Genomic DNA, 26,846 nt, shown 5'->3' with positions numbered 1-26,846 from the left:
ACTCCCTTGAGACTTTGGAGACTATTGAATTTCTTGAAGGAAGGGACTTAGTGAGGTCATTTAGAGAGGTCCATTCCTTAGCTCTTAGGCCACACCAGGTATGTCACTGTTTGGATAAAGAGCGTATTATTTTGCAAAATTAGTTTGGTATCTTAAGTCTTCTTAAAAAGACTTCTTTCTAGTGGATAATAGTCCTTTCGGCTAAGAGATGACTTAAAAAAATTAACATATATGTATGTGTATATACAATGCATTGTATACTCTATATTATATACACACACATATATAACACTCCAGGGGAATGGTTCCTCGATCCCTGCTACCTGCACCTCCTTGCCTAAAATTTTGAACTGCCTACAGTTTCATTCCATTGCTTTTTTAGAGGCTATACATATTTTTCCTTAATCACAACCTTGATTCAATCCCTTAATAAATCATATTAGCAGGACTTCCCTGCACCTTGACCATTTCTGGTTTCACAAAGACAGGCATTTTTTGGCTTTCACCTGATACTGTAGTATGGTCTCTCAGGCTTTCCACCTCCTCTCTGTTCACTTTTGAGTTGGAATTCTCAGCTTCAAGGGAAAGACACATGTTACATCTCTTAATTCCCCTAAGTCTTCTTTTAAACTTTAACACTCTTATGCTGTGGTCTGTGAATCTATTTCTTTCTCAACTGATTTCTGGTGCCCATGGTTACAGGAACCAAGTATTCCTATTCTTTTCTACCAGGGCTATCCAAGGAGTCGGTAGCAGATACTCATTGTGGATTAGCTGGAGGCTCCTGGGCACAGATAGAAGGTTACTTACTAGTTTCCAATGATACCAAAGAAAGAAAGAACAAAACTAGTGACCCCGGCTGATATTTTCTGTTATCCTAATGGTGGGAATATCAATTAGCAAATAGTACAAACATGCCAAGAGTCCAAAACAATAATTACAGAGTTAATCCCTCAGGCATAATGAAGAAATTAATGGAGAGAATAAAGAAATACAAAGGAAGTATAATAAAATGATGGGATTATGATAGGATTAGGGAAATTAAAAATGATTCATTTAATGGAACAATTGCTATCCCCAGAGCCAGTATTTTATTTGCTATTCCAGAAATTTCCAAGAAAACAAGCAAGGTGTCTAGTATATATTTTATGCACATGTTTTCTAGTGCTTTATTTTATCTAGTTTAATGACATTTTCCTTGCTGCCTACTGCTAGTGACTACTTTATCTTCAAATATCCCTAAATATTACTATTTTCTTTACTCCTAGTTTGAGAATTTCTCACTGATAAGAAAGTCTCCTTCTCATTGCCTTGACTTTCCTGATACCTGGACAAAGGCAACAGAATACATAAGATAGATAGCTGTAGGACACACATTCTGGGAACCCAAGAAGCTTGCCAAGAGTGAATAGTCTACAACCACTTCCAAAGAGATAGAGAGTATGGTTTGCTGATTATAGACGGTGATCAGAAGACAGCTAATATATATATTCAGTTAAAGAAATATCCCAATGATTTTTTTCCCCCAGCAACAAAAGAGTAACATTAGAGTTTCTGACTCAGTAGGTCTGTAGTGGGACAAAATAATTTGCATTGTAACAAGATCCCAGATGGTACTAATATTGCTAGTTCAGGGATGATAGTTTGAGAACCACTGCCTTATTTTAATGGCCCATGTCAAGGGTTCAAAGAAAAAAACAGATACCACATGAGGCATCACACAGCTCACTGGAGGCAACTGCAAGGCCGATGGTTTGAACCCACTAGCCACTCTGTGAGAGAAAAGGCCTAATGATCTGCTCCAGTAAAGATTATAGCCTAGGAAACCCTATGGGGGCAGTACTACTCTGTCCTATAGGATCACTATGAGTCTGAAACAACTCAACTGTACACAACAACAATAACCATGACCTTTGTTTTTGCTTTTGTTCAGTTTGGGAGAGTGAAAAGAAAGCATAAAGTGAAGTCAAAAACATGTACATCAGTGAGTAGAGAGCAGTAACAACAGAGATTACCATGGTAAGGGGTTGGGAGTTTTTAATTTTACTCATTTGTTGGAGGACTTGTTCTTTTGTTTCAAAGGGTAGAGCAGCAGTTCTCAATCTTCCTTGTACTTCAGAGTCACTTGGAGTGCCCCCAGAGATTTTGATTCAGTAGGTCCTGGAGAGGACCTAGGAGTCTGCATGCTTACCCAGAACCATGGTTAATTTTGAAGCAGATTTTCTAAGGATTACACTTTAAGTAATAATGATTCTAGAATAATAAAATAGAAAGCCAAGTGGAGACTTAATCCTACATGAGGCAGAAATCAAAAATGCTATCAGGTATGTTCTTATTATAGTTGTGCATAGAGGGTTAGATGCTAGAGCAGGGAGGGAGTTATTTATTTTATTTTTTTAAAGAACAGGCAAGAAGGAAGCAGAATAGAGACTGACAATGAAAACGGTAGGCAGTGAAGACTAAAAGGGCTGATCAGTTAAGAGGTGATGTGTTTTTTATTTGGCTGTTCAAAACCAAACACAATCTGGATAAGGGAATTTCTTTGTTTTTAACCAGAGAGCTAGCAAAAAAAGAGTCTTCCTTTCAAAAACCAATTGTGAAAAGACAGAAAGTGGGAGTGGACAGTGCAAGAAGACCAGGTGGCAAACCCAGGAGATAGAGAGAGAGTGGGAATGAGGCCACTGGTGTTAAGGAAATGTCATCTGCAAACAAGGAGGATTCCAGTGGCAACATGGGCATGACATACAGCAGGTGTAGCCAATGCAGATATGGGGAAAATACTACCTATACCCAGTATATTCAAATATGATTGAAAATTATATATATATTACTCAGTATGTATATTTATGGACAAAAAAATATGTATGTTTGTATGTTTATGGACCCCCATGTGTCTGTCAGTTTGTCATACTGTGGGCGCTTGCGTGTTGCTGTGATGCTGGAAGCTATGCCACTGGTATTCAGATACCAGCAGGGTCACCCATGGAGGACAGGTTTCAGCTGAGCTTCCAGACTAAGACAAACTAGGAAGAAGGACCTGGCAGTCTACTTCTGAAAAGTATTAGCCAGTGAAAACCTTATGAATAGCAGTGGAACACTGTCTGATACAGTGCTGGAAGATGAGCCCCCCTGGTTGGAAGGTACTCAAAAGATGACTGGGGAAGAGCTGCCTCCTCAAAGTAGAGTCAACCTTAATGACGTGGATGGAGTAAAGATTTCAGGACCTTCATTTGCTGATGTGGCACGACTGAAAATGAGAAGAAACAGCTGCAAACATTCATTAATAATTGGAACCTGGAATGTACGAAGTATGTATCTAGGAAAATTAGAAATCGTCAAAAACGAAACAGAACGCATAAACATCAGTATCCTAGACATTAGTGAACTGAAATGGACTGGTATTGGCCATTTTGAATCAGACCATCATATAGTCTACTATGCTGGGAATGACAACTTGAAGAGGAATGGTGTTGCATTCATCGTCAAAAAGAACATTTCAAGATCTATCCTGAAGTGCAACGCTGTCAGTGATAGGATAATGTCCATACACCTACAAGGAAAATCAGTTAACATGACTATTATTCAAATATACGCACCAACCACGAGGGCCAAAGATGAAGAAATAGAAGATTTTTATCAGCTGCTGCAGTCTGAAATTGATCGAACATGCAATCAAGGTGCATTGATAATTACTGGTGATTTTAATGCAAAAGTTGGAAACAAAGAAGAAGGATCAGTAGTTGGAAAATATAGCCTTGGTGACAGAAACAATGCTGGCGATCAAATGATAGAATTTTGCAAGACCAATGACTTCTTCACTGCAAATACCTTCTTTCACCAACATAAACAGTGACTATACACATGGACCTCGCCAGATGGAGCACACAGAAATCAAATTGACTACATCTGTGGTAAGAGACGATGGAAAAGCTCAATATCATCAGTCAGAACAAGGCCAGGGGCTGACTGTGGAACAGACCATCAATTGCTCATATGCAAGTTCAAGCTGAAACTGAAGAAAATCAGAGTAAGTCCATGAGAGACAAAATATGACCTTGGGTATATCCCACCTCAATTTAGAGACCATCTGGAGAATAGATTTGATGCATTGAACAGTGGTGACTGAAGACCAGATGAGTTGTGGAATGACATTAAGGGCATCACACACATGAAGACAGCAAGAGGTCATTGAAAAGACAGGAAAGAAAGAAAAGACCAAGATGGATGTCAGAGGAGACTCTGAAACTTGCTCTCCAACGTTGAGCTGCTAAAACAAAAGGAAGAATTGATGAAGTAAAAGAACTGAACAGAAGATTTCAAAGGGCGTCTCAAGAAGACAAAGTAAAGTATTATAATGACACGTGCAAAGAGCTGGAAATGGAAAACCAAAAGGGAAGAACATGCTTAGTGTTTCTCAATCTGAAAGAACTGAAGAAAAAATTCAAGCCTCAAGTTGCAACAGTGAAGGATTCTGTGGGGAAAATATGAACCGATGCAGTAAGCATCAAAAGAAGATGGGAGGAATACAGAGAGTCATTATACCAAAAAGAATTAGTCAACGTACAACCATTTCAGGAGGTGGCATATGATCAGGAACCAATGGTAATGAAGGAAGAAGCCCAAGCTGCACTCAAGGTGTTGGTGAAAAACAAGGCTCAAGGAATTGATAGAATATCAATTGAGATGTTTCAACAAATGGATGCAGCGCTGGAGGTGCTCACTCATCTATGCCAAGAAATATGGAAGACAGCTTCCTGGCCAACTGACTGGAAGAGATCCATATTTGTGCCCATTCCCAAGAAAGGTGATCCAACCAAATGTGGAAATTATAGAACAATATCATTAATATCACACGCAAGCAAAATTTTGGTGAAGATCATTCAAAAGTAGCTGTAGCAGTATATCAACAGGGAACTGCCAGAAGTTCAGGCCAGTTTCAGAAGAGGATGTGGAACCAGGGATATCATTGCTGATGTTAGATGGATCCTGGCTGAAAGCAGAGAATACCAGAAGGATGTTTACCTGTGTTTTAGTGACTATGCAAAGGCATTCGATTGTGTGGATCATAACAAATTGTGGAGAACATTGCAAAGAATGAGAATTCCAGAACACTTAATTGTGCTCATGAGGAACCTTTACATAGATCATGAGGCAGTTGTTCGGACAGACCAAGGGGATGCTGATTGGTTTAAAGTCAGGAAAGGTGTGCTTCAGGGTTGTATTCTTTCACCATACCTATTCAATCTGTATGCTGAGCAAATAATCTGAGAAGCTGGACTATATGAAGAAGAACGGGGCATCAGGATTGGAGGAAGACCCATTGACAACTTGCGTTATGCAGATGACACAACCTCGCTTGCTGAAAGTGAAGAGGACTTGAAGCACTTACTGATGAGAATCAAAGACTATAGCCTTCAGTATGGATTACACCTCAACATAAAGAAAACTAAAATCCTCACAACTGGACCAATGAGCAACATCACGATAAACGGAGAAAAGATTGAAGTTGTCAAGGATTTCATCTTACTTGGATCCACAATCAACAGCCATGGAAGCAGCAGTCAACAAATCAAAAGGCACATTGCATTGGGCAAATCTGCTGCAAAGGACCTCTTCAAAGTGTTGAAGAGCAAAGATGTCACCCTGAAGACTAAGGTGCACCTGACCCAAGCCATGGTATTTTCAGTCGCATCATATGCATGTGAAAGCTGGGCAATGAATAAGGAAGACTGACAAAGAATTGATGCCTTTGAATTGTGGTGCTGGCGAAGAGTATTGAATATACCATGGACTGCCAAAAGAATGAACAAGTCTGTCTTGGAAGAAGTATGACCAGAATGCTCCTTAGAAGCAAGGATGGCGAGACTGAGTCTTATATATTTTGGACATGTTGTTATGAGGGGTCAGTCTCTGGAGAAAGACATCATGGTTGGCAAAGTACAGGGTCAGCGGAAAAGAGGAAGACCCTCAACAAGGTGGATTGACACAGTGGCTGCAACAATGGGCTTAAGCATAACAACGATTGTGAGGATGGCACAGGACCGGGCAGTGTTTCGTTCTGTTGTGCATAGGGTTGCTATGAGCTGGAACTGACTCGATGGCACCTAACAACAACAACAACGTGTTTATGGAAACCCTAGTGGTGCAGTGGTTAAAAGCAATAGCTGCTAACCAGAAGGTTGGCAGTTCAAATCCATCAGGCGCTCCTTGGAAACTCAATGGGGCAGCTCTACTCTGTCCTATAGGGTCACTATGAGTCAGAACAACTCAACGGCAGTGGGTTTGGGGTTTGGTATGTATGTTTATGCACGAATGAGTGTGTGTGTGTATATAAAAGAGAGATAGAGAGAATATAATTAGAGACACTTGGCAAATGGCAACCACTTTGGCTGTTATGAATATGTCTGAGGTTTCAATTTTCTGATCAAGAATTCAGGGTGTCAAGAGGCTAATCTCACTAAACACGCTCTCTTGTATTAATAACAGAAGTAAATATGGGAACCCTTAAAAGGTGAGCCTTTAGAAAGCAAAAGAAAAAAGAAATAACATTCATATATTGAGAAAATATTCTCCCCTCTTTGGAGCAACATAACATAATCTTGCTAAGTATATGCTGTGTATATGAGATTAGATTTTGACAAGTACTTTATCATAACATTTGCGGTTCTTGTTGTTAGGTGCAGTAGAGTTGGTTTTGACTCATAGTGACCCTGTATACAACAGAACAAAACACCATCTGGTCCTGCACCAACCTCACAATCATTGCTATGTTTGAGCCCATTGTTGCAGCCATTGTGTCAATCCACCTCATTGAGGATCCTCTTTTTTTGCTGACCCTCAACTTTACGAACCATGATGGTCTTCTCCAGGGACCAGTCCCTCCTGACAATATGTCCAAAGTACATGAGATGAAGTCTCACCATCCTCCTTTCTAAGGAGCATCTGGCTGTACTCCTTCTAAGACAGATTTGTTTGTTCTTCTGACCAAAACAACAACAACAACAACAACAACAAAAACAAACCTACTGCCGTCAAGTCAATTCCGACTCATAGCGACCCTATAGGACACAGTAGAATTGCCCCATAGGGTTTCCAAGAAGCACCCGGGGGATCAAACTGCCGACCTTTTGGTTAGCAGCCCTAGGTCTTAACCACTACATCACCAGGGTTTTTGTTCTTCTGGAAGTCCATGGTATATTCAATATTCTTCACCAACACCATAACTCAAAGGCATCAATTATTCTTTGACCTTCCTATTCATTGTCCAGCTTTTGAATGCATATGAGGCTTACCATGGCTTGGGTCAGGTGCATGTTAGTGTTCAAAGTGACATCTTTGCTTTGTAACACTTTAAAGAGGTCTTTTGCAACAGATTTGCCCAATGCAATGTGTTGTTTGATTTCTTGACTGCTGCTTCCATCCAAGTAGAATGAAATCCTTGACAACTTCAATCTTTTCTCCATTTATCCTGATGTTGCTTATTGGTCCAGTTGTAAGGATTTTTGTTTTGTTTGCGTTGAAATGTAATCCATACTGAAGGCTGTGGTCTTTGATCTTCATCAATAAGTGCTTCAAGTCCTCATTTTCAGCAAGCAAGGTTGTGTCATCTGCATATCACAGGTTGTTAATGTGTTTTCCTCCAACCCTGATGCTGTGTTCTTCATATAGTCCAACTTCTCAGATTATTTCCTCTGCCTACAGATTGAATAAGTATGGTGAAAGGACAAAACCCAGGTGCACACCTTTCCTGATTTTAAACCATGCAGTATTCCTTTGTCCTGTTCAAACAACTGCCTCTTGATCTATGTACAGGTTCCTCATGAGCACAATTAAGTGTTCTGGAATTCCCGTTCTTCGCAATGTTATCCGTAATTTGTTTTGATCCATACAGTCGAATGCCTTTGCATAGTCTATAAAATACAGGTAAATATCTTTCTGGTATTCTCTGCTTTCAGCCAAGATCTGACATCAATAATGATATCCCTCGTTCCACATCCTTTTCTGAATCCATCTTGAATTTCTGGCAGTTTTGCCAATGTACTGCTGCAACCATTTTTGAACGATCTGCAGCAAAATTTTACTTGCATGTGATATTAATGATATTGTGCAATAACGACCTTGACATCATGCCACAACTTGTCTGGTCTCCAGTCATTAATGTTCAATGCATCAAATCTGTTTTTGAGATGGTCTCTAAATTCAGGTGGAATATACTCAAGGTTATACTTTTGCTTTTGTGGACGTGTTTTAATTTTCTTCAGCTTGAGCTTGAACTTGCATATGAGCAATTGATGGTCTCTTTCGCAGTCGGCCCCTGGCCTTGCTCTGACTGATGATATTGAGCTCCATTGCCTCTTTCCACAGATGTAGTTGATTTGATTCCTCTGTATTCCATCCTGTGAGGTCCTGCAAAATTCTGTCACACATCTCTGGTGTGTCATTTCTATCACCAAGGTCATATTTTCCAAATACTGTTCCTTCTTCTTGGTTTCCAACTTTTGTATTCCCATCACCAGTAATTATCAATGCATCTTGATTGCATATCTGATCAATTTCAGACTGCAGAAGCTCATGAAAATCTTCAATTACTTTATCATTGGCATTTATGGTTAGTGGGTAAATTTGCATAGTAGTCATTATGAACTGGTCTTCCTTATAGGGGTATGGATATTATCCTGTCACTGATAGTGTTATACTTCAGGATAGATCTTGAACTGTTGTTTTTGATGATGAATGTGATGTCATTCCTCTTCAATGTGTCATTCCCAGAATAGTAGACAATATGATTTTCTGATTCAAAATGGCCAATACCAATCTATTTCAGCTCATTAATGCCTAGGATAGTGATCTTTATGTGTTCCATTTCATTTCTAATGACTTCCAATTTTCCTAGATTCTTACTTCGTACATTCCAAGTTCTGATTATTAATGGATGTTCGAAGCTGTTTCTTTTCATTTTGAGTCATGTTACCTCAGCAAATGAAAGTCCCTAAAGCTTTACTGCATCCATATCATTAAGGTCGATCCTCCTTTGAGGAGGCACCTCTTCCCCAGTCATATTTTGAGTATCTTCCAACCTGAGGGACTCATCTTCCATAACTATACCAGACAATATTCTGCTGCTATTCATAAGGTTTTCACTGGCCAATTTTTGATTTAGAAGTAGATCGCCAGGTCCTCCCTCCTAGTCTGTTTTAGTCTGGAAGCTCCATTGAAAGTGTCCACCATGGGTGACCTTGCTGGTATTTGAAATACCGGTAGTATAGTTCCCTGCATCATAGCAACACAGAAGCGACCACAGTATGACAAACTGACAGACAAGTAGTGGATCATAACATTTAGTTCCCCCAAATTGCAATGCTCTATTGATTTCAAGTCTCTACTTCTTCATCTGAAATGCCTTTTCCCCTCCCCCCCATTTGAACGCAAGCTTCAACACCCAGTTCAAGTCTCATTCGTTCTACAAAATTTTCCCTAAGTATTCCAGAGTTCACTGACCTTTGCATCCCTGAAATAAAATCATGGACAAGGACTACCTTCTAGGCATCCCCCTATTCTCCCGAGCTCAAGCACAAAAACTTTGCATTTAAAAAAAAAAAAATTTTTTTTTTAGGAGGTGCTTAATAAAAAAAATAATAAAATAAAATTTTTTTAATAAATTATAGTTCAATGGATTAATAAAGAAAATATAAGTTGAGTTCTCCAGTAATAGAAACTTTTCTTCTGTGCTTAAGTGAAAGTTTACAGAGGAAATTAGTTTCTCATTTGAGAACACACATACTGTTTTGTGACATTGGTTTCCAACCCTGTGACATGTCAACACTCTCCCCTTCTTCATTTCGGGTTCCCCATTTCCATTCTTCCAGGTTTCCTGTCCCCTCCTGCCTTCTTGTCCTTGACCCTGGGCTGGTGTGCCCATTTAGTCTGGTATACATGGTTGAGCTACGTGTATTATTGTTTGTTTTATTGGCCTGTCTAATCTTTGGCTGAAGGGTGAACCTCAGGAGCGACTTCAGTACTGACTTAAAAGGACGTCTGGGGGCCATACTCTCAGGATTTCTCCAGTCTCTGTCAGACCAGTAAATCTGGTCCTTTTCTGTGAGTTTGAATTTTGTTCTATATTTTTCTCCAGCTCTGTCCAGGACCCACTAACGTGATCCCTATTAGAGCAGTTGGTGGTGGTAGTTGGGCATCATCTAGTTGTGCTGAACTCAGTCTGGTGGAGGCTGTGGTCCATTAGTCCTTTGGACTAATCTTTCCTTTGTGTCTTTGGCTTTCTTCATTCTCCCTCACTCCATATGGGGTGGGACCAGTGGAGTATCTTAGATGGCTGCTCACAAGCTTTTAAGACCCCAGATGCTACTCACCAAAGTAGAATATAGAACATTTTCTTTACAAACTATGTTATGCCAATTGAGCTAGATGTCCCCCGAGACCATGGCTCACAGGCCTTGCCCAGGATTCAGTCCTTCAGGGAGTTTGAATATGTTTATGAAGCTTCTATGACTTTGCCTTGGTCATGTTGTGCTGACTTCCCCAGTATCGTGTACTGTCTTACCCTTCACTAAAGTTAACCACTTATCTGCTATCTAGTTAGTGTTTTTTCCTTCTCACCCTTCCCCTCCCTTGTAACCATCAAAGATTGTTTCTTTCTGTGTGCAAACTTTTTCAAGAGTTTTTATAATAGTGGTCTCATACAGTATTTGTCCTTTTGTGATTGACTTATTTCACTTAGTATAATGCCCTCCAGATTCATCCATGTTGTAAGATGTTTAGCAGATTCATCATTGTTCTTTATCATTGTGTAGTATTCCATTGTGTGTATGTACAATAGTTTGTTTATCCATTCATCTGTTGATGGGCACTTAGCTTGTTTCCATCTTTTTGCTATTGTGACTAATGCTGCAATGAACATGCGTGTGCATATGTCTATTCGTATGACAACTCTTTCATGTGACAACTCTTATTTCTCTAAGTTATATTCCTAGGAGTGGGAGTAATAGAAAATTTTAGCTTCCTCCCCAGGATTCATTCCATTCTACCCTCTCTCATTATGGAATAGCCACTGGTTGGGTGAGGTGGACTCTACCCTTAGCTTCAGGAATAGGCCTTAATTTTGCAAACCTACTAGTGTAATTCTATCCCTCTGACTATAGTGATTAGTTCAAGAGCGGGCCCTAATCTGACCTGGTCTAATCAGAAAGAAACTCAGGACTTTTGCTACGGTGCTGGGAGAAGAGATGTTTTCTCTTTCTGGATGTGTAATATGCAAATGTGATGACTGGAACTGTTGTAATCAGTTTGCTAAGGGGGGTAACCCAGCTTGAGTAGAAAGCCAATATCCAGGGCAAGGCAGAGCATCGCTCAGAATGGGAGTCAGAGGCCTGATTAAACCATGCCCGAAGCCACTGCCACTTCTGGAGGCTTCAGTTGTTTGGGTCAATATATTCCCTTTATAGTTTAAGCCAGTTTGAATGGGATTTTCTATTACTAATATTCCTCCCTATAATTCACTGAGTTTTCCTTTTAAATCTCTGGGACACAATATATAATTTGTCTCATCGTAAACTAACTCATTTAAAGAAATAGCAGCATTCTTGGGTAGCATTTCCTAACCCAGTAAGATCATTTTTATATTTTGCTGTTTCTAACTAAGCCATGTTCGCAGGTAGTAAAAATAATAAATGTGAAAATTATTTCTACCACAATTTCTGCTCAAAATGATCAGTGTTCTCGAACAAATATATGCACACCCATGTTCATTGCAGCACTGTTTACAATAGCAAAAAGATGGAAACAATCAAGGTGCCCATCAATGGATGAACGGATAAACAAATTAGGGTATATTCACACAATGGAATACTACGCAATGATAAAGAACTGTGATGAATCTGTGAAACATCTCATAACATGGAGGAATCTGGAAGGCATTATGTTGACTGAAATTAGTCAGTCACAAAAGGACAAATATTGTATGAGACCACTATTATAAGAACTCAAGAAAAGGTTTAAACACAGGAGAAAACATTCTTTGATGGTTACGAGGATGGGGAGGGAGGGAGACGGGTATTCACTAATTAGATAGAATTATTTTAGGTGAAGGGAAGGGCAACACACAATACATGGAAAGTCAGCATAACTGGGCTAAACCAAAAGCTAAGAATATTTCTGAATACAACCAAACACTTTGAGGGACAGAGTAGCAGGGGTGGCGGTCTAGGGAACCATGGTTTCAGGGGACATCTAGGTTAATTGGCATAACAAAGTGTATTAAGAAAACATTCTGCATCCCACTTTGGTGAGTGGTGTCTGGGGTCCTAATAGTTAGCAAGTGGCTATCTAAGATACATCAAGTGGTCTCAACAGCCCTGGAGCAAAGAAGAATGAAGAACACCAAAGTCACAAGGAAAATATTAGCCCAAGAGACAGAAAGGGCCACATAAACCAGAGACTCCACCAGCCTGAGACTGGAAGAACTAGATGATGCCCAGCTATCACGCATGACTGCCCTGACAGGGAACACAACAGAGAATCCCTGATGGAGCAGGAGAACAGTGGGATGCAGACCTCAAATTCTAGTAAAAAGACCAGACTTAATGTATTAATATTAATTCATATATCAAACACTTCTTGAACATTTAGGTCCATTCTAATTGTGTATACATAGAACATACAATGCAGGTAGGCACTCTCCAAAAGATGAGTTTTTAACTTTTCTCTGTGTTTATCCAATATATTAAATGGGGATACCTTTTCGATGAAACTGAAGAGATCCCAGAAGACATATGGATTTCAGCATCTCTGTTGTGTACATTTCTAAGCAGCACTGCAGCTGGATGTAGAGCCGACAGATTTCTGGATGGATCTCACCATCTTCTGGGCTGCAACAGAATGAAAAAGAGAAATTGTGAACACGCTCAAGATTTCACTCATCAATCACTCGTCTGTCCCCTCCGAGGGCGGAAAGTGCTCAATGAAGATTCCTCAAAGCCTTCAGTCTAAACTACTTCCTACTTTCAGACCAACGACCAATGTCATATTTCTTATGTAAGTGTCCTTGTAGGTAGCAGCTTGTATTTTTTTTTTTCCTTCAGCAACTGACTTCTGCTGGAAGCTTAAAATCATAAATGTTTTAAGTAATTGAAAATATCTGATATTTTCAATTTAACATTCAGAACAAATTTATAAAATACACTTAAACCAGAGGAATCTCCTTGCCTGTAAGAAGATATGAAAAACTCTTATTTTTAGAGGAGCTAACAAAGAGTTATTAGATTCCTAGTTATGAGATGGTGTCTAATATTAAGGCCTTCTAGCATAACATGATTAGAAAGCCAAGATACAAATTCTGTTTATCGAGGCTTTTTTGGTTTCGGTCTAAAGGATAATCTTTTATTGTTTGTTATGACTAATTTATGAAAGGCCAAATGTTTTTAATGAAAAAAGAAAAGTAATAAAATTTTAAAAATTATGCTTAACAATCTAAAGCTAAATAAACAGTGAACTAATGCTCTAAAATTTATTCTAAAGTCCTTGATCCTTTCTCTACTGAGTATGACAAAACATATATAAATGTGAATATGTGAAAACATGGAGTGATCACTTTTATTTTTTGGTTGAGGATAGAGAAATTAGTTGTTGATAAAACAATATTTTATATGCAACTAAAGTAGCATGTATTGACTAAAGTGAATTAAATAAACAGATGAAGTTTAGAGATGGATTATAAATGAAAGAATGTCTAAAAGTGAACTGTGTCAAATGTCCTTATTTCTAATGTTTTATCATTATTTCTCACCCCATTCATTTAAAATGCAGTGAAACCTGATTCAATAATGCAGCATTTAGACTTGATTCCTTTTAAAGTGGGTTAGTGGCAAAATGTCAGAGATAATTAATTATCAGGAATAAAAAAGATGGTGGCTTCATTTTTATTTAAGTTCTGGAATCATAGTAAAAAGGGTTTGCATTTACACAGCACTTTACAATGAGAATTAGTTTTTCAGTTTCGATGTGTATTTAGTAGATGAGCAAGAGTTTATCTAACCATATGGCTTATATAACACATCAAAGTGCAAAATTTTTTGCCTCAGTATGAGTGATGCCTGCACAGTCATCTTGTCTTTCCTGCATCAGATAGAATAAAGCACCTCAAAAGACCTAACATGCAAAATTTGGCTTTATTTGAAAATTAAGACTATATTACTTTCCATTTGAGTATCACAGGTCCAACTCTAGGCCAACATTGGCAGCAGGCAAAGTGTCTGACATAAGTCCCAGGTTCCCTTTCAGACTTTCCTCCTACAGGTGCCTTCCACCCCCGAGCTGTCCTCCTACTACTTCGGAGCACCCCATACAACCTCTCATTATTTCATACCATCTTCAGCCTTTTGAATGTCTCTGACCTGCTTCCCATTCCCTCATGGTCCTGTTAGAGGTTGAATAGATAATGGGCATTCATGGTTTATATAATAAAAAATGAGCCTGAAATATTACTTGCTAATATATTCATTGATTTTGATATAAAAATTTGAAGATAATATCATTTCCCAAAGGCAGGCTAGAGTAGAAAATATTTTAAGGCAGGCAGATCTTTTCTGCTGCTATTCATCATCCCAACTGCAGCTGCCTATTTTCACCTACGCATAGCATTGGCCCTGGCAACTCATATGGAGATTAAAAAAAAAAGACAAACCTATTAAAAAAGAAATCTAGTGTATGTATTATATATTTGATGAGTGGAACAATTAGCCAGTGGCTAAGTACAGCATCATTCCATTTCATGAAATATTATTTTCAGAAGTACAAAATATGTGCTATGACTACCCAGTAACCCAGTGCTGTCGAGTTGACTAGATCCCAAAATATGCAAGCTTCATAGAGAGATGATATTTTATGTGATTTAAAAAAATAACTACCTTTTTAACTTATATCTTCAGAGCCAATATATTTTGTTTATTATTTTACAGCTAGAATGAGAGAAAGGAATGCATCAAATGCTTCTGAAAAAGGCAAGTCAGAACAGAAATTAAAATGCTCAGATAAAAACATTTCCTTGGATGCCATCTCCCTACCTCTGTAACTTGTGGAGATTCTAGAAACTATGGAATCATTACTTCCTCTCATAAGTGTTATGGGACGGAACAGAGAAGGTGCTACCAGAAATACAATCTGCCTAACAAAAATTAATTGCTGCTAAAGTTACTTTATATGTTTTCTAGTTAAAAAATCTATACACACACCCTCATATTATCCTTTAATATCTTGGAAAATTGAGGTATAGAGAAAGAAAGCACAATGGAAAAGTTAAGGTACCTTTTATTTTAGTGTTTCAAGATTTCATTCATCAGCCATTTGTCTCGCCTCAGAGTGGGGAAGCCCTCAATGAAGATTCTTTAAAGCCTTGAGTCTAAAATATAGGACTTCCTACTTTCAAACCAGGTTACATTAACCTTGGGACTTGTACACTTTAGTTCTCCCACTTCAGAGCTCTAAGATTTGCTAGTACTACTGATTCCTAAAAGTTCATCTCAAAGAAATGCAAACTGCCATATGGGTTATAATATCCCTTAAGTTATAAGCAGTTAAATTAGATGCATTTTTGAGAACCATTAAGTGCATCCAGGTTGTTTTACAACATATAAGCAAGAGTCAGAACATGGATAATGGAGGAAAAGCCAAGAAAACAGCAATTAAAAGGTTTGAAACCTCCCAGGGCTAAATTACAAGACTTAAGGAGCCACTTACATTACAAATAATTTTAGACCTATGAACTTCTTCCAGGAATTGGAAGCAACTTAATTTGGAGGTAACTTCATGCAGTGCAATTACGTTTGTGTGTGGCCTTTCTGGCATGGTCTTGTGACTCCCACCCAGGTGATTGGGCAGGGTTGTGCAAATGAGATAATTGTGGCCCACCAAGGAGACTGGCCAGTTTTGCTTTAAAAGAGAACCAATTCCAGAGCAGAGAGGAGAGCCCACAACCACCAAAGGAGAGAACCTCAGCAGAGACCCACACTCAGGATACAACACAGTGGCCTTCCTGGCCCACGGAGCCAGAAAGCTCAGTGCCTTTGGGCCAAGAATGAGGGCCAGGGAGAAGTCTACATCTGACCCACAAATCGGGGACTTGGCAGCCTCCACAGCCACATGAGCCATTTCCTTTATGTGGTTCATGAGTTCTGTGAAATGTTGCAGTGAATTAGGGAACCCAAAGATGGGAGGGAGTGTACTAAGGGAAGAGGGAATAGCTGATGTTAGAGATGATGGAGTGGTACAGCAGCTTGGAAAAGTTGGGCATTTGGGACCTCTTTAACCTCCACCTCGTAGGAACCAGCTTTGTGCTGATCCCTATGCAAGAAATTGTTCATTTACTTTAGCTCGTCTTACTTATGCTTAGATTAAAAAGATTCATTCTTATTAATCGAAGTTTGTTTTTGAAAGTCACCCCAGAGGTGATGCTCACTTAATTCAGTCAAAGAAATTTTATGATGTAGTGACTAGGTTGTGTTTACTTATTTTTTTCTATTGAGAATAAAGTGAGATGTAACATGATTATTTTGATTAATTTGAAAGTCTTATTATTAATAGAAAAAAATCCTAAAAATTAATTTCAACAAAATTTCAGTGATTTAGAGCTCAAGTTGAATTCAAAAACATCAAATTATGAATCTGCTTTCAGCCAGCTCCTTAAGGATAAGAATCAGGATTTAATGACAATCATATGGCTTAAGAAAATGGAATAGTTACAGAAATAGGTAGACATGAATACAAATATTGCCCAAGTTTCCCCTTGATAACAGAAACTCTCTCTACTGTGGATATTCTTACTTTATAATTCAAAAAGTAATATGATGAACACTCCCCAGAATGCCTAAAATTAAAGAGACAGACAGTACTAAATGTTGGTAATGATGTAGAGCAACGGGAACTTTCATGCATTGTTGCTGGGGATGTAAAATGGTTCGACTCCTTTCCAAAAAAGTCCACAGTTTCTTATAAAATTAAACATACACCTACCCTTTGACCTGGAAATTCCATTTCTAGGTATTTATCCAAGAGAAATGAAAGCATATTCACAAAAAGGTCACTACAAGAGTGTTCACAGTGGCTTTATTTAGAATAACCCAAACTGGAAACAGCTCAGAGGTTGTCTCAATAGGAGAATGGATATAAAACTAGTGTATTCCTACAATAGAATAATACTCAATAAAAAGGAACAAATTCTTGACATTCATTCATACATGGATGAATCTCAAAAACATTATCTTGGGTAAAAGAAGCCTTACATAAAAGAGTACGTACATTATGATTCCATTTATAAAGTTCTAGAATAGGTGAAACTAATTGATAGTGAAAAATATTAGAACAACCCCTGGGTGGGTGAGAACTGTCTGGGAAGAGATACAAGGGAACTTTCTGGAGTGAAGGTAATGTTCTATATCTTCATATAAGCTTGAGTTACAGGGATGTATACATTTGTCAAAACTCATTGAATGATACACTTAAAATATATAGATTTCATTGTATGCAAATTTTACCTAAAAAAAGAACAAAAAGCAAATATTGAGATCTAGTTAATGATATGCATGCTGAACTGTTTAGTGGTAAAGTATACTGATGTCTGCAACTTCAAAAAATAACATGGATTGCTGGATGTAGAGGGATGAACAGACAGATTTGTGAAAAACTAAGTACAATACAATGTTCATTGTACAATTCCAGGTGGTGGGTGTTTACTTAATGGCTAAGAATTTAATTTCCCCCCAGAAATTACATGGCATAAATGAAAACAAAAACAAAACAACAACTGAGAAGCTTTATGACTAGTAAGGTCAAGTTCAGGAGTTAACACACTAGGGATTTCAGTTATGGTTTGCCTTAGCACTGCATTTGTCTGCATATTTGCCTAAGTTGCCAGACTTTGGTGGTCCATGCAGCTGCTAATCGCTTTTTAAAAACCAACAAAATGTTTGTTGTTTTGGTAGTCTGCCCTGAATGCAATCGATTATATATTTAGTTGAAGATAGCAAGATGTAATAAAATGAAAATGGGTTCTGGAGTCACAAAATTTAGATTTAAATATAGACTTTGCTGCCTAGAATTGTGACCTTAGGGAAATCACTTTAGCTTCTCTGAAACTCAGTTTCCTTAGCTGTGAAGTACCGATAACTATGCATGATTAAAGTATTTCAAGGTTGTTGCAAAGATCAGATGAGATCATCCGTGGGAAAAAAAAAATTAAAAAACGTGAAGAATTGTTAAAGTGGGCTGAAATCCATCTTAGCACATCAAAGTTGTGTTTACTGAGCCTTATGTTTGGATATAGTCTTGAGTTTTAAAAACTAGCTGTTATTCCATAACAGTTCTTATTTGCTTACAGTTCCCAAATATGGAATTTGGTTAAATAAACATGCCACCAGACTGAGGAAAAAAAAAAAGATGTGACCCCATTGACAACCACTCAGCATTTCACAGATTTTGGTGACGACAGATAAACACTTGGGCTTTGTCAGTTAGCAGACATGGAAACTAGAACTCCTGTCTCAGCAAATATATCCAAGCTCTTTTCGGAATCAATTTTGTTGTAGCCATTAAGTCAAATGGCAAGGAAAGACTCACAGGAAGCCAAATGGGATGAGGTGATGGGGAGATATCCTTTGCTTTATCTTTCAGAGCATATAGGTAGGGAAGAAAGGGATTAAATGATTTACCCAAGGCTAGTGATCTCCAGGATATATCTTCAAATACCCCCACGGTGGTTCCCTCTTACAAGGATATATTCTAACTCTGTGCCAAATTCAGTGACAGCTTCAGAGCCCAGTCCTTTGTATGGTTTCAGTGAAAGGGATTTTTCAAGGTCTATTTCTTTATGTAATCTCATGAGTCTATGCAACCAATGGATGGTCAAGGGGTAGAGAGGGCACGAACATGTGTGCGTGTGAGTGTGTGTGTGTGTGTATGACCTAGTTATTATTTTAGGTTTTGAATTCTTAAAGCTAATTTCAGGATTTACCCAAGTTTATAAAGGTCTCATAATACAAATGCCTAATATCTGCTAAATTACTGCATTATTTTATACCAAAAAAAAAGCACTACAATAAAAAGAAAAGCCCAGCTAATCAGAAAAACTGAAACAAAACATTTTTCAAAATATCCGTACATGTAATATGAGAGTGCTCTTATTTTCTCCATTTTTGTCACCTAATCTTCCCCATACAGCCTTCAGTATGGACTACACCTCTAAGAAAACAAAAATCCTCACAGCTGGACCAATGAGCAACATCACGATAAATGGAGAAAAGATTGAAGTTGTTGAGGATTTCATTTGACTTAGATCCACAATCAATAGCCATGGAAGCAGCAGTCAAGAAATCAAAAGACGCACTGCATTGGGCAAATCTGCTGCAAAGGACCTCTTCAAAGTGTTGAAGAGCAAAGATGTCACCCTGAAGGCTAAGGTGCACCTGACCCAAGCCATGGTATTTTCAATCGCCTCATATGTGTGAGAAAGCTGGACAATGAATAAAGAAGACGGAATAAGAATTGATGCCTCTGAATTATGGTTTGGCGAAGAGTATTGAATATACCATGGACTGCCAAAAGAACGAACAAATCTGTCTTAGAAGAAGTACAACCAGACTGCTCCTTAGAAGCAAGGATGGCAAGACTGCGTCTTACATACTTTGGACATGTTGTCAGGAGGGATCAGTCCCTGGAGAAGGACATCATGCTTGGCAGAGTACAGGGTCAGCGGAAAAGAGGAAGACCCTCAACGAGGTGGATTGACACAGTGGCTGCAACAATGAGCTCAAGCATAACAATGATTGTAAGGATGGCGGGGGACCAGGCAGTGTTTCCTTCTGTTGTGCAGAGGGTCGCTGTGAGTCGGAACCGACTCGACGGCACCTAACAACAATCTTTCCCTAGCCAATTTTTATGAAACTTGTGTTTTTGGTGGAAACATCTGTATTTCTTAATACAGAGTCATAGAAAGTTTGGTTCCCCCAGGAGCCTTTGAAGAAGTCATTGCAGTAACTCCCCTCACTTTCACAGCATGTCGTTTCACAGGAACATCTGGTTCTGTGACTTCCTCACCACTGAACAAGAGTTGGGATCAAACTCTGCCCGGGGGCTATTGGGGCTCAGTTAGGAAAGAAACTCACCTTTTAACAGCAAAGTGAAACTGATTTATATTTTGGTGGCTACTTTATGCAAAGCAACCAGGCCCAGGGGGGTCAGAACTTGTTATGATTTAGGGCCATATTTCAGTCTCCATCTCCCTCTTACTTTTTGTTTGCCCGCTGGCAGGACCTTTGACATTTCCCCATGACCCCAGCTGGGAGAGTTGATAAATAATGGGTAGCATTACCAAGCACCGTGTTCTTTTTTCCATTAAAAGACTAAAAACTATATTTAAGCAGATTAAAAATCAATAGCCATCAGTTTCCTGATATTCTGATAATTACAATGAAATAAGACTAAAAATATTACCATTCAGCTGTAAATCACCTTTCATTTGTCTTAATTTTTACCGTTCAGGGCAATGTTGGGGGAGATTGGGAATAGGTGGTGACTTTTTGTAGGAATCCTGAAGGAGTCTTTTGGGCATTTCTCAGGGCATTAGAGTTTGAAGTTATATACTACGGTTTTCTTTTCTTGATACAGGAGTATTATTCTTAAAACCCATGCTTATTGGTCAGAGAAAACTAACATTTACAAGGTAACATTTCCTCAATCTCCAAAATAAAACGCCTTTCTTATTCCATCTTAGTCTCTTCCTCCCCTTACTCAACACCCTTTTTGGCCTTTGAGTCTCTCTCTTGCCCTCTCCATTATTCCCTCTGATTCACTCAATGTGTTCTTTATGTTCTCTGATTGGGAATCATATGGGTTCCGCAAACAGCTCTTGAGGTCCTGGTCTTACCAAGCCTTATGTTCCTCCAGCTAGCAAAGAGAGGGCTATGGCTGATGGAGCCTGAGTCTTGGAACCTTGAACCTCTACTGGGACAAAAATCAGCACCATGGATATCTAGAACACAGCCCCTATCTGCTTCCCACAGCTAGGATCACTTCATCATTAATAAAGAAGCAAATGCATGTTACTGTATTCAAATTTGGAAAACATTTTCACATCTAAAATCAAGATTTTCAAATTCTTATGAGTATTGTTTTCACCTGATACCAATGCTTTCTTTGGTTTCTTCAAAGGTCAATTATCATTCAGTTACAGCATGATACACTGGAAAGAATTCAACTCATTAATTTTCCATTATATTCAAAGTCTGGGTCATTAAATGCAACATGTGCTTATTCTTGCTTTTATCTGTTGGAACTTTCAGGGCTCGATACATTAAACATTTTTTTTTCTTTTTTATTGTGCTTTAAGTGACAGTTTACAATTCAAGTTCAGTACATTAAACTACTGGTTTATCTAAATGGTATTCTTTAGCTTCTCATTCTTAATTATGTCATTAAGTTAGGTGATGCAGTATCTCTCTTCAGTTAAAGTTATAGGCTTCATCTGTATTGCCAAAAACAATGAAACGGCTTTAAAATAACTCGAGATAACTGGGTCGACCAAATTTAACTCATTCCACTAATCCAAAAGAGAGCTTTTGATAAAAAAAGAAATTCCTTCATCTCTTTTAACTGTAACTGCACAAAATGGCTATCAATGCTTTAATTATAGAATAATTGTCAAATCCGTTGTGGTTGCCAATGCTAAAGGCTGGGCCTCCTTTTACATATGAGAGACTGTTTATGTGGAGCGCTGATCTGTGGGGTCACAGAAAACCATGAGGGTTCCCGAATATGGCCAATACAGATCTGAAATTCTTTTTTTTAGATTCATGAAAAGATTAAACCAGAAAGGCTTTTTGAGGAGGCTTTAGTAATAGGGTAAAACTATCTGTTATCATATTGATAATGGTAACATATAGCTTCCACTATGTGCCAGAGCTCCCATGCTGCCAGCTTGGCTTTCTGAGTCATTCTTTAGTTTACATGAAGTACTTAGAGAAGAGTTAGAACTTGTTTTTAGTATTTTGAAGTCTACTATTTTGGATTCAGACTCTTACACAACACTAATCCGTTATAAAACCAACCCCCTTGCAGTCAAGTTGATTTGGGCACATAGCGACCCTAAAGGACAGAGTAGGGTTTCCAAGGAGTGCCTGCTGGATTTGAACTGCCGACCTTCCAGTTAGCAGCCGTACCCCTTAACTACTACACCACCAGGGTTGCCTACCCAACACTAGAGGTTCTTTAAATATTATAGATAATGAAGGATTTTGTGGTGTTTATTGTGTCTTTCTATTGGCATGTTCTTAGTCATCTAGTGCTGCTGTAACAGAAATATCACAAGTGGATGGCTTTAACAAAGAGAAGTTTATGTTTATTTCATCACAGTAAAGTCCAAATTCAGGGTGTTGGCTCCAAGGGAAGGCTTTCTTTCTGTCGGCTCTGGAGGAAGGTCCTTGTTCTCAATCTTCCCCTGGTCAGGGAGCTTTTTGGGTGCAGGGATCCTGGGTCCAAAGGATGCGCTCTGCCCCCGGTGCTATCTTGGTGGTATGAGGTCCCCCTGTCCCTCTGCTCGCTTCTTCCTTTTATATCTCAAGAGATTGCCTCAAGATAAAATCCAATCTTGTAGGTTGAGTCCTGCCTTGCTAACACAACTGCCACCCATCCTCCCTCATTAACATCAGAGAGCCAGGATTTACAACATATAGGAAAATCACACAATACTAGGACTCATGGCTCCACCCAACTGAGACACACATTTTTGGGGGGACATAATTCAATCCAAGACAGCATGCAATGATAATTTGCACTTTTTGCATAACTGTCAAAAGATGGCACTTCCTGCTAATATGGAACTGTGCATTTCTAGACAGATATAAGAGCTATTTTCTACAAAAAGGCAAAGTCTTTATGCAAATGGAAGAGGCTAGTATATATACATAAAATATCATATTCTACCATGAGCTTTTTCACTAGAATGTAAACTTGTCGAGGTTATAGTTTATCTTATTATCTCTATAATCCCCAACACTTAACAAATTGTCTGGTACATAGTAGGTTCTCAATAAAATAGTTCTCAAGGTGGCTTAAAAAGTAATGCCTACATGGTGTGAGAAGTCAGAAAGCTGGGGTGACGCTGGTGGTTGTGCCATCACCAAGACCATTTCACCGTTAGAGACTGGTTTCTTAAGAGTTCGTTTTCCTGCAGCCCTTTTTTAATTTCTATTTTAAACTATAAGAGTAATATATATTGACACAGATATATAGATAAAAAGAGGAAAAGATGACTTGTAATCTTACCAGAGATGACTACTGTTAACATTTTGGTATATTTTCTTTGAGATTAAAAAATATAAATACACATATAAAAAAAAAAAAAAAAACCAAGCCCATTGCCTTTGAGTCTATTCCAACTCATAGTGACCCAATAGGACAGAGCAGAACTGCCCCTTAGGATTTCCAAGGAGCCATTGGTGGATTCAAACTGCCAACCTTTTGGTTAGCAGTTGAGCTCTCAACCACTGTGCCACCAGGGCTGCTAAATATACATATACACATATATATACACACACAAACAGGTGTGTGTATATATATATACATATATGAAAATACATATTTTCACATATATATGAAAATACATATATTCATATATATAATACATACAGTATATATATACACAGTATATATATATAGAGAGAGAGAGTAAATAAGCATATAGTAGATATATTACTTTGGGATCTACTTTTTTACCTAACAACATATGTGGAACATCTTTCCATGGCATTAAATATTCTTCTAGTATATAATTTTATATGGCTTATTACTCTGAAATTTCCTGTTTGTTATTTGTATATTTATCTATTATCTAGCTTCACCTGAATATAAATCTTTGAGGGCTGGGGCCTTTCCTTTCTTGTTCAGTGATGTATCCCCAGAGCTTAGAACAGGGCTTGGCAAATATTAAGTGCTCAGTAAATATTTGTTGAATGAATAAATAGCTGCATAATACTTGACCCTATAGATGTACCATATTTTATTTAACTGATTTCCTATTTTTGGACATTTGTGTTGTTCCTAACTTTTATTTGCTATTATAAGCAATGCATGATGAATACATTTACAGCTAAATCTTTTTGCACATACACATTATTTCCTTTAGGAAAAATTTCTAAAAAAAAATGTAATGGCATTTGATACCTATTGTCAGACTGTCTTTAAAAAAAATTTTGTCAGTGTATACACCCACCAGAGTGTCCTTTTTTCCAGGGGTTCTCTTTCAAAATGGAAATTTTTGGTAATGAGGCCAAGTGTCTATTAAGAGGAAGGGGAATTGGTCAAAACAGCAATTCAGGGATAAATGAAAGTAAGGCCCCAAACACATATTTTGTATTTTCGAATGTTTCTAAGGCTGGCACTTTATTTCTATATGGATATCTCTACTAAAAAAAAAAAAAGAAAGAGAAAAGAAAATTGAAGCAATTTTTTAGGTGGTTAACATACATACATACACACTGACTCTGGGAGCATCAGGAAGCAGACTGTCAGAGCTTGAATCCTACAGTCCCATCACCTATTAGCTGTTGCTTAACTTATTTACTTACTGCTCTTATTTACTTAACCTCTCTGAGTTTCAGTTTCCCTATTTATAAAATGGGAATAACCAAAATCAAACTAAACCCGCTGCCTTTGAGTTGATTCCGACTCAGCGATCCTGTAGGACAGAGTAGAATTGACTCATAGGGTTTCCAAAGAGTGGCTGGTGGATTCAAACTGCTGACTTTTTGGTTAGGAGCCCTAGCGCTTAACCATTGCACAATTGTGAATCATACCTGAAAATAATTTAAAAGCTTCAAAAGCTCTTGAGCTAACATTGAGTCCAGCTCATGAAATATGTCACGATTTGACTTACTTCATGACTTGGACTCAAAATATAACAAAATAAGCCCCCCGATCTTATTCCAAGAAGAAAAATTTCAATATTTATCATTTAACTAAGGAGCAAGTGAGCATTTCCAGCACTGTATCTGTTTGTCGAAACATCTCAACTGGTATTCTGTCAATTCCTGGAGCCTTGTTTTTTGACAATATCTTCAGTGCAGCTCAGACTTCTTCATTCAGTACCATCCGGATCTTGGTCATATGCTCCTTCCTGAAATGACTGAACTTCCACCAATTCTTTTTGGTACAGTGGCTCCATGTATTCCTTTAATCTGCTTTTGATGCTTCCTGGGTCATTTAGTATTTTTCCCGGTAGAATCCTTTGCTGTTGCAAGTAGAGGCTTGAATTTTTTCTTTAGTTCTTTCAGCTTAATAAATTCTGAGTGTGTTCTTCCCTTTTGGTTTTCTAACTCCAGGTGTTCACACATTTTGTTATAATATTTTAATTTGTCTTTTGAGCTGCCCTTTGAAATCTTCTGTTCAACTCTTTGACTTCATCACTTTTTCTGTTTGCATGAGCTACTCGATGTTCAAGAGCAAGTTTCAGAGTCTCTTCTGACATCCATTTTGGTGCTTTTCTTTCTTTCCTCTCTTTTTAATGACCTCTTGCTTTCTTCATGTATGATGTCCTTGATGTCATTCCACAACACATCTGGTCTTCAGTCTTTAGTGTTCAATGCATCGAACCTATTCTTGAGATGTCCTCTAAATTCAGGTGAGATATACTCAAGGTTGTATTTTGGCTTTCGTGGACTTGTTCTAATTTTCTTTAGCTTCAACTTGAACTTGCACATGAGCAATTAATAGTCTATTCCACAGTCAGCCCCTGGCCTTGTGCTGATGGATGATATTGAGCTTTTCCATCTTCTGTTTTTACAGATATAGTCGATTTGATTCCTGTGTATTCCAACCAATGAAGTCTATGCGTATAGTCACCATTTATGTTGCTAAAAAAGTTTATTTGCAATGAAGAAGTTGTTGATCCGGCAAAATTCTATCATGTGATCTCTGACATTGTTTCTATCACTAAGGCCATATTTTCCAACTACCGATCCTTCTTTTTTGTTTTCAACTTTTGCATTCCAATCACCAGTAATTATCAATGCATCCTGATTGCACGTTTGATCAATTTCAGACCGCATAAGTTGGTAAAAATCTTCAATTTCTTCATCTTTGGCATTATTGGTTGGTGCATAAATTTGAAATTTCAAAGACAGGTACCTGGCCAATCAACTGGAAGAGATGCGTATTTATGTCTATTCTAAAGAAAGGTGACCCAACGGAATGTAAAATTATCAAACAATATAATTAATATGACATGCAAGTAAAACTTTGCTGAAGATCATTCAAAAGTGGTTGCAGTGGTATATCGACAGGGAACTACCAGAAAATCAAGTAGGGTTAAGAAAAGGACAGGGAACGAGATATATCACTGCTAATGTCAGGTGGATCCTGGCTGAAAGCAAAGAATACCAGAAAGGTGTTTACATGTGTTTTATTGACTATGCAATAATATTCAACTGTGTGGGTCATAACAAATTATGAATAACATTGTGAAGAATGGGAATTCCAGAACACTTAATTGTGCTTATGAGGAACCTGTACATAGATCAAGAGGTAGTTGTTTGATCAGAACAAGGGGATACTGTGTGGTTTAAAGTCAGGAAAGGTGTGCGTCAGGGGTGTATTCTTTCACCATATTTATTCTGTCTGTATGCTGAGCAAATAATTTGAGAAGTTAGACTATACGAAGAAGAATGGGTTATCAGGATTGGAGAAAAACTCATTAATAACCTGTGTTATGCAGATGACACAACCTTGCTTGCTGAAAGTGAAGAGAACTTGAAGCACTTACTGATGAAAATCAAAGACTATAGCCTTCAGTA

At 38.1% G+C, this 26,846-nt stretch overlaps 1 protein-coding gene across 2 annotated transcripts in view; it reads right to left on the bottom strand.

Annotated features, from left to right (window-relative positions):
- Positions 1-26,846, bottom strand: part of RGS7BP (regulator of G protein signaling 7 binding protein) — a 165,716-nt gene that overhangs the window by 41,792 nt on the left and 97,078 nt on the right. The window contains exon 3 of one of the 2 annotated variants that reach the window (XM_003408059.4): positions 12,751-12,881. In XM_003408059.4, the coding sequence (XP_003408107.1) occupies positions 12,751-12,881 (131 nt within the window). Of the gene's footprint in view, positions 1-12,750; positions 12,882-26,846 lie in introns of those variants that run through there. The other variant, XM_010588167.1, reaches the window with a different exon arrangement.

The sequence above is a fragment of the Loxodonta africana genome, chromosome 2 (assembly GCF_030014295.1).
Source record: "Loxodonta africana isolate mLoxAfr1 chromosome 2, mLoxAfr1.hap2, whole genome shotgun sequence".
Taxonomy (NCBI): domain Eukaryota; kingdom Metazoa; phylum Chordata; class Mammalia; order Proboscidea; family Elephantidae; genus Loxodonta; species Loxodonta africana.
Note: the sequence above shows the minus strand (reverse complement) of the source record. Positions and strands in the feature narration are given on the sequence as shown.